General features: G+C 40.6%; 1 protein-coding gene across 1 annotated transcript; it reads left to right on the forward strand.

Annotated features, from left to right (window-relative positions):
* The first annotated feature begins 1,311 nt into the window (after window positions 1-1,311).
* On the forward strand, window positions 1,312-4,968 carry LOC127081254 (uncharacterized). The gene is made up of 4 exons (XM_051021523.1): window positions 1,312-2,759; window positions 3,075-3,215; window positions 3,450-4,036; window positions 4,424-4,968. Exons 1-4 carry the CDS (start codon window positions 1,312-1,314, stop codon window positions 4,966-4,968), a joined length of 2,721 nt encoding a protein of 906 aa, XP_050877480.1.
* Window positions 4,969-9,301: the final 4,333 nt, after the last annotated feature.

The following is a 9,301-nucleotide window of genomic DNA, read 5'->3' on the forward strand; positions in this document are numbered from 1 at the left end:
AATGCTTGATGTGTCCCAGGTGTGGGGCAGTGTACAATAGAGAATTAGCCGAAGCATTCGAAAGAATCCCATATGACCAAGGTTGGGACGGACATAGAGGTAACCCAAACATGTATAGCTTCGACAAGAGGGGAGCGCCTAGGAGGCCAGATAGCCCTCACCCAAGGGCGAAGAGAGTTATGTTTAAACTGCCAGCAGAAGTCCCTGAGGACAAATGGACTCAGGCGGGACCAAAGAAAGGAAAATGGAGAAGTTTCGAGGATGGAGGAAGAACCTCTTGGGCGTACAGGAAACAATTTCAGGCGTCCAAGAGAGAGGCTATCAGGCTAGAAAATTACAAAGGAAAAAACCCTATGTCAAGATTCCAGTGGAGAAGACATCAGAGGATGAGGAAAGCAGAAAGAGAGATGAATCTAAAAGAGACTAGAGAATCCAACAGTGTTAAGGTTCCCCCAAATATCATGGATTCGACCAAACCACCCGTAGGAAGGAAGTTATTTCCAGATGAAAACATAAGTCAGAAGGTTCAGAAGGAACAAGTAAGAGAGGAGGAAATGCTCACAGACGACTTCGAGTCCGACGGAGTGTCTTCTGTTAATATGAATTGCAACGTAGTCTCAGTCCTGCCGTACGAGTATAACCAGGAAACAGAGGTTGAAGATAATGAGGAAGCAGACGCTGCGGAGATGGTGAAGCATAAGCCAGTGTGTTACTATGTTCTGAACAGTGGCACTGTCGAAGACCAGAATGTTATTTTCGAAAGGCCTCACCAGGGGATGCAGAGTCACCTCAAGCCCTTATACATTAGGGTCAAAGTTGGACAGGTGGGAGTGAATAAAGTCTTGGTGGATGGAGGAGCGGCAGTCAATTTGATGCCCCAATTCATGTTGAAAAAGATAGGTATGTTCGACACTGATGTCAAACCTCACAACATGGTATTGTCAAATTATGAAGGTAAGATAGGACAGACGCTGGGCGTCATACAAGTGGAGCTGACTGTTGGGTCAATCACAAGACCAACGATGTTTATGGTAATACCTGGAAAAGCAAATTACAACTTACTACTAGGGAGAGAATGGATACATGGAATAGGGGCGGTCCCTTCGACCATGCATCATAGAATATCTATCTGGAGAGAAGATGGTGTGGTAGAGAATGTCTAAGCTGACCAAAGTTACTTCATGGAAGAAGTAAACCATGTGGACAAGAGAAACTTCGACAGGAACTTGGCGCACATAGGACCATGTTACCCAGCGGAAGAAGGCTACGCCCCAAATAAAAATGTCTTGTACTTATTGACTCTCCACCCAAATGGCTTTCAGTGGGATAGGGAGATTTTGGGACACCCAGAAGAAGGGGAATCATTTGAAATACGGCCAACAGGCTGGGATGAAGACCTGTACTATGACTGAAACTTCTTTCCTCGAAAAGATTTCGGCCTACATGGCTGAGAACAAAAGACAAGCGGCTCTCGAAGCCGAGATAACAAACATGGCTAACAAAGCCACATATGGTGAAATCTATAATACAGGACCGGGGGAGTTCTCTAAACCAAAACCCCTTGACGAACAAGTACCTGTGGAACCAACAGAACAGAGGTTAGACGCCATCTACGACGAAGAGCCTCTGGGATTTGAAAAAGATCCAGTAATGTCAAGTGCAAAGATGTTAGCGCAAAATCCTCTCGAAGAGATTGATCTTGGAAATGGAAGTGCAAAAAGAATTACCTACATCAGCGCTAAACTGGACCCCAAGTTGAAAGTGAGAGTTATTGAATTGCTAAGAAAAAACAAAGATTGCTTCGCTTGGGATTACGACGAGATGCCTGGTTTGAAGAGGGACTTGGTCGAATTAAAGCTGCCTATCAAGGATGGCAAGAAGCCCATCAAGCAGACTCCAAGAAGATTCGCCCCAGAAATCCTCTCAAAGATCAAAAAAGAGGTCAAAAGACTTCTCCGTTGCAATTTCATCAGGACCACAAGGTATGTCGATTGGATTGCAAATATAGTCCCTGTTATCAAGAAAAATGGCTCTTTGCGAGTATGTATAGATTTTCGTGATCTAAATGCAGCAACTCCTAAAGATGAGTATCCAATGCCTGTGGCAAAGATGCTGGTTGACTCAGCCGCAGGCTATGAATATCTCAGCATTTTCATTGCAGAAGAAGATGTTTCTAAAATAGCTTTTCGATGTCCAGGGGCAATAGGCACTTATGAGTGGATAGTTATGCCTTTTGGCCTAAAAAACGCTGGGGCAACATACCAGCGAGCAATGAATTCTATATTCCATGATTATATAGAGACATTTATGCAAGTGTACATAGATGACATTGTGATAAAATCTACGTCAGATGAAGATCATCTAACCCATCTCAGCCAATCATTCGAAAGAATGAAAAAACATGGCTTAAAAATGAATCCTCTTAAGTGTGCATTCTTTGTGCAGGCTGGAGATTTTCTGGGCTTTGTGGTCCACAAAAAGGGGATAGAAATCAATCAGAACAAGACGAAGGCTATTATGGAGACCAGAGCACCATCAACCAAAAAAGAATTGCAATCATTATTAGGAAATATAAACTTCCTAAGAAGATTCATTTCGAATTTAAGTGGTCGAACTCAAGCCTTCTCTCCCCTTCTGCGCCTGAAACAAGGGAAGTTCGAATGGAATGACGAACATCAAAAGTCATTCAACAAGATCAAACATTATCTGACAAACCCTCCTATCTTAGCACCACCATGTGGAAAGAAGCCTATGAGACTGTATATATCAGCCTCCGACACTACCATAGGTAGCATGTTGGTGCAAGAGAATGAAGATGGTGTCGAAAGAGCCATTTATTATCTTAGTAAGGTTTTAAATGATGCAGAAACTAGATACACTTCAATAGAAAAGTTGTGTCTTTGTTTGCATTTCTCTTGTACTAAACTCAAGTCTTATATAAAACCTATTGATTTATACGTCTCTTCGCATTTTGATGTCATCAAGTATATGTTATCTAAGCCAATAATGCACAGTCGAATTGGCAAATGGGCTTTAGCACTCACTGAATACTCTTTAACCTTTATGCCTTTAAGGGCAATGAAGGGACAAATAGTATCAGAATTTATTGTAGACCATGCAGTGGTCGAAAATCCTCAACTTCAAGTTGAGTTGAAACCTTGGAAATTATTCTTCGACGGTTCCACTCATAAGGATGGAAGTGGGGTTGGGATAATGTTAATTTCTCCTGACGAAATTCCAACAAAACTCAAATATAGAATTGAAGGTCCCCTTTGTTCTAACAACGAAGCAGAATATGAAGCCCTTATTGCAGGACTTGAGGCTTTGTTGGAATTGGGGGCAACTAGGGTCGAAATTAAAGCAGACTCAGAATTAGTAATCAAGCAAGTGACGAAGGAGTACAAATGTATAAAAGAAAATTTGATTATGTACTTCGTCATTGCAAATAGGTTACTCAAAAAATTCGAATACATCGACATAAAACATGTCCCTAGAATAAAAAACCAAGAGGCTAATGACTTAGCACAAATAGCTTCAGGGTATAGAATTTCAAAAGAGAAGCTAGAAGAACTTGTCGAAGTAAGAGGAAAGGCAATGGCTGCCAGATTGTCTCCGACAGATTTGGAAAGCACCCAGTTAGGATATGCTAACAAAGAGGAGTTTGAAGTATTGGCCATTGATACCTTAATAGATACAGATTGGAGGAATCCAATTATTAATTATCTTAAGGACCGTTCGACAGATACAGAAAGAAAAACCAAGTACATGGCTTTATCTTATGTGTTGATAGGGAATGAATTATTCAAGAAAACCCCTGAAGGGATCCTGTTGAAATGCTTAGGAGAAAGTGAAGCTTACTTAGCATTATCTAGTGTACATAGTAGAGCTTGTGGAGCACACCAGACAGGCCATAAGATGAAATGGTTGCTTTTCAGATATGGAATGTATTGGCCCACCATGTTAAAAGATTGTATAGAATTTGCTAAGGGTTGCCAAGAATGTCAAATACATGCAGGAATTCAACATGCTCCTGCAAGTGAGCTTCATACAATTATTAAGCCTAGGCCTTTCAGAGGGTGGGCATTAGATCTAATTGGGGAAATTAGACCCAATTCATCCAAAGGTCAAAGATACATACTTGTAGGAATTGACTATTTCACTAAATGGGTCGAAGCAGTACCTTTAGTAAATGTGGATCAAGAAACTGTTATCGAATTCATTCAAAGGCAAATTTTATACAGATTTGGAATCCTAGAAAGTATAACAACAGATCAAGGATCAGTTTTTACTGGTCGAAAGATGCAAGAGTTTGCAAAGGAAATGGGTTTCAAACTGTTAACATCCACACCCTATTATGCTCAAGCCAATGGGCAAGTCGAAGCAGCCAATAAAGTAATAATTGGTTTAATCAAAAAGCATGTAGGGAAAAAGCCAAAAAATTGGCACAAAACTTTAGACCAAGCACTATGGGCTTGTCGAACCTCCCCTAAAGAAGCCACTAACACTACCCCTTTCCAGCTTACATTTGGACATGATGCAGTACTACCTATCGAAGTCTACTTGCAATCAGTGAGAATCCAAAGACAAGGAGAAATTCCATCTGACTTATACTGGGAAATGATGATGAATGAGCTGGTGGATTTGGACGAAGAAAGGTTGCATGCGTTAGAAGTATTAAGAAGACAGAAGGAGAGGGTAGCAAGGGCATACAATAAGAGGGTCAAAGGTAAAACCTTCACTATGAATGATTTAGTTTGTGAAGTTATATTACCTATGGATCGAAAGAATAAGGCATTAGGAAAATGGTCTCCACATTGGGAAGGACCTTTTCGAATTTTAAAAGCCTTTTCAAACAATGCATATGAAATAGAAGAACTAACAGAGGATCGAAGAATCCTAAAAGTAAATGGAAAATACTTAAAGAAGTATAAACCATTTATGCACGAAGTTAGAATCATAACAGCATAGTAAGTAAAGAACTATCATGGCTAAAATGGTGAAGATATTTAAACTCCAAATATGTGCCAAAATGGATTTCGTCTTAATCAAGCTACAAGTAAACAAGAGTCGAATAAAGCAAATACAGGAGGAAATCAAAAAGGAATAGTGGCCCTCATCCGATCATATTTTTTCTTCGCCAAACCAATCTTATACTGAATAGCTGCTTGAACTCCTCTGAGGCGTGCAATATCTTCGTTCATAGTCGTAGCCTTTTCGACATGATCTACGCTTTGCTTCGCCAGATCATCAGCTTCAGTACTATCCAAGCCTCGGATATCAGCCTGCTTCGCCTTAGCATCAGAAATCTTCTTCTGTAATTCCGCAATATGAGATTCCCATTGACGTATCGAAGCAGTGTAAGTGTCGAACTCTGCTTGGGCTGATTTTCTGGAAGCAGCTAACTCCTCAGAAGCTTGTGAAGTCCAAAGGGCATTGTCAAACTCAATGGCTTGAGCTTTTTTAGTCGATAGAAGCTTAGCTTTAGCGTCCACCTCCCTATGATATTCAGCACACACTTGGTCAATGAGGTTCTGAATATCAATAAGGGCTTCACCTACATCAGTGGGGCAAGCAATGATGTTAATCTTACTTATCAGCTTCTTTATGTTAAAGCTCGCTCCCACATTACTCCTTAATTCATCAAAGAGATTTACATCAAAAACCTGAAGGAGTTCGTCATGTGATGCTTCGCTTGCACTAGCACCAGAATGGGTCGAAGCTCCGGAAATACTTTGCTCTGAAGAAGACTCTCTTTGAGCCATCATTAACCTCACATACTTGAGGGGATCATTTTGTTTTAAAGATTTTTTCTCCTCCTCAGTAAGTGGTACAAGTGAAGTCTGGGTGATGGATGGTCGAACTTTAGTTGGATTTGGGACCGTGTCGACGCTGGCATTACTAGTTCCAATTTGATTTCCCTCAGTATCAGCTTCTCCCACATTCATGTCTTCATCTTCTTGAAAATACCCCTCAATTTCATCTGAATCCTGATCATCCTCATCAGCATCATTTGAAGGGAAAGCAACTCTGGCAGGAGAATTACTAGGAGTATCCTCAGAGTCTTCTTTCCCTGTTGAGTCCTTCTTGTCAACATGCTTCGAATCTCTTTTACCATCTTCACCAGGAGAAGAGGTTTCTTCTTCATTTTAAGCGTTATCTGCTTCAAGATTTTGACCTCCAGTCGAAGAGCCTTTGTTTTGGATAGCACCGCTGACTGTCGGAGGAGGAGATGGATTCATGCCGCTCGAAGGATCACTTTGATTGGTAGTAGAAATGAGGGGAGTGGTGGCTTTGTCCTGAAAATAAAGTGTTAGAATAAAAATATGAGTTTGTCGAAAGATAGAACACTTAAGGTCGAAGTATACTTGTTGAGCCTCAGGATCGGAGGCATTGCTTCCAATGTGCTCCAGCGCTGCGCCACCAGAAGGCTGGGATGGAGTTTTCTTTGGAAGAGGAGGGAGAATGGTGGTTTCGACACCTTGTTGTTTATTTGGTTGGAAAGGGGCAATTGTTGCCTTATTTTTCTTCTGTTTTTTCTTGAGTGGAGTGGGGGGAGTATCCTCTTCATCATCTTCGACAATAATTATATTAGCAGGAGAGGCTTTTCTTTTCTTGGGTGTCAAAGGAGGCTTGCCACTACCCTAAAAAAGAAAATTATAAATAATTAGAAAAAATACGAAAGAGACAAAGAAGTTATTTGATGTAATACCTTTGAACTCTTCTTCGGTTTTTCTGGAGCAGCACTAGAAGGCACTCCCTGGCTTGAAGAGGTAGTTGGCCTGGAAGCAGTAGTCGAACTAGCCTTCGCCACAGACTTTTCTTTCTTCGCCACCTTCCTTTCGACAGCTAAAGAAGGATGTGAGTTAGTCGAAACATGCAAATGTTTAAAAGATTGGCAAAAAGACGAAAGGGAGTTGTAAAACCAAGAAATCCAAACATTCCACACCTTCACATGTCGGAGAAGTAATTCTCACTGCAGCTAAATCGAAGTGAAGAAAGCCTTTGAAACTGTCTAAGGTATGTTTGGTTGCAACTACTCTTTTTGCAGGTTTTTGTTGGTCATTTTTTAGTATGTTAAAAATGTTCCCACACGTGAACCAGTAAGGGTAAGGGGGGAAAATGACAAAGAAAAATCTGCACTGGGTAACTTTGGAAATTTGGGTGGTTCGTACTCAAAGGCCAAATCATATTTCAATTCAGGTTTTACAGCTTTGAGAGATTTTCTTTTGGCAATCTGCTTTTCAAATTTTTCTTTTAAAATTGGCGCTGCATAACAAACGGTTTCAACAAGGTTTGTTGGGTCATAGACAGTTTCAAAGTACTTTTGGAATGCTTGGATTTCTTCAGAGTGAGTAAGCTTACCCTTGGGGATATTTTCCTGCAAAGATGAAAAAGCCTTCGTTAGACGTTCTTTGATTTCAGCAGTAGAAAACATATTCTTGGAATAGAAATTTGTCCACCAAGTGGCAAAACCATTGGTGGAATAGAACGACGGTTGGAAGGCTATTAACTGGAATTCGGCAAAATTTGCATGGAATTCTTTATGGATGGCAATGTCTCGAGCGCTCCATTCAGTCCCTGCGCAACAGATCTCGCGCTTTCGTTTGAATAAAGAAACAGGTATAAGTTGACACAACCCAAATTATCGAGAGACAAAATTAGGTTGATAAGCCAACAGACACACGTGGCTCTTTACTGGCAGAATCCTAGAAATAAGCAGCCTTGGGAGGAGAAAGGCACGCCATATGTCTTCGATCTCTGTGTTGGCATTTTTCACAGTGTCTTCGAGCCAGGCAGTAAACCAGGAAGGACCATGGGTTCGACTGGAAAAAGGAGCCATCGAAGGAAGGAAATGGTGACGCTTCGAGAACATCAAGGTGTATTTGGTGAGGGAAGTTTGTAAGTTGTCAACATCATCAGCTGGAGTCAGTCGAAGGAGTCTGGTGCCCTCAATGCTCCGATTTATTATCTCTGGGGAATTTTCTTTGATGTTTCCTCGTGTTGGAAAAAAGGATTCGAAAGTGGCATTAAGCCACAATTGAAGAAGCCAATAAGGCCCAGATAGTAATAAATTGGTACCAGCTTCGTATTCCTTTAGCTTAGCACTAGCCGATCCTAGACTTTCGTACAAACTGGCCAATAAGAGTTCACTCAAACACACTCTTCGACCAACATGCAATTGGTTAGCGAGCGTTAAAAATCTCTTAGCAACTCTTAAAGATTTGCATCAAAAGAAGAACTTGGACAACCATAGACCTAAGAATGTTATATGTTGTATATCAGAAACTTCTTCCCCATCAGCGTGATATAGATTAATGTAAGTACTAAACGAAGCGTTCTTAACGTTGAAGTCAATCAAGTTTTCAGAGTCTTGGTAGGGGTCGAAGGTTTCTCCTGTCGGAGGAAGTCCAGCAATGGCAAGGGAGATGAAAAGTGTTATATGTATTATCCCAAAAATATAGGTTGGATAGTAGTAAAGGCTGACAGTAACTGAATCCCAGCTTCGACATCTGGATTAGGTCAAAAATACCCAATTCTTTCCAAAATGAAGCTTTCTTCTTCTCAACTTTTGTTAACCAAGCTAGATAGGATTTGTCTAGAGTTGGACAAGACTGAAAGAGTTTGAAACTATCAGTGATAAAATCCAATTGAAAAGCTTCTCTCTGGTTTAGATCCTCATTATCTCTAGAGGAAACAGTTTTGTTGGCTATGGGTTTAGTAGTATGATGATAGGGAAAAAATTGAGCACATTTCTCTAAATGTTCTTCAGAGACTAATGGGCCTAAAAACCCTAAAGCATTTCCTAGAAAGTAAGGAAGGAACCATTACCTGAGAAGCAAAAATTGCTTTTTGTTCTTTCAAAAGTTTTGGAGCAGTGATGTATTCCCGATCCCTAACAGTGATGGTTGTGCTAGTTGGAATATTCTGGGAAGCAGAACTTTTTGAGGATCCAGCACCTTTGATGTTCTTTGATTGCTTTTGTTGTTTATCAGAAGACATTGTAATGGGTTTTGGAGATTTTGAAGGATTAGGGTTTTAGGGAAGAAGAAGCGTTTTCAGAAAAGTTGAAGAAGATGAACTTAGATGTAAAATGGAGATTTTCGTGAAAAGAAATAGAGAAATGACAAGTGAGCTTTTATAGTGTTAAACCTACGAAGCTGACTGGTTACGCTTTACTAGGGTAGTGGGCCACGTGGTGGTTTTTTTTTAGAAAATGGTACAGGGAATACTATCCATTTTCTTGGAAGTTGAAGTTCATGATGACAAACAACTGCGCACACGTTCTGATGAGACGTTTTGT

The sequence above is a fragment of the Lathyrus oleraceus genome, chromosome 5 (assembly GCF_024323335.1).
Source record: "Lathyrus oleraceus cultivar Zhongwan6 chromosome 5, CAAS_Psat_ZW6_1.0, whole genome shotgun sequence".
Lineage (NCBI taxonomy): Eukaryota > Viridiplantae > Streptophyta > Magnoliopsida > Fabales > Fabaceae > Lathyrus > Lathyrus oleraceus.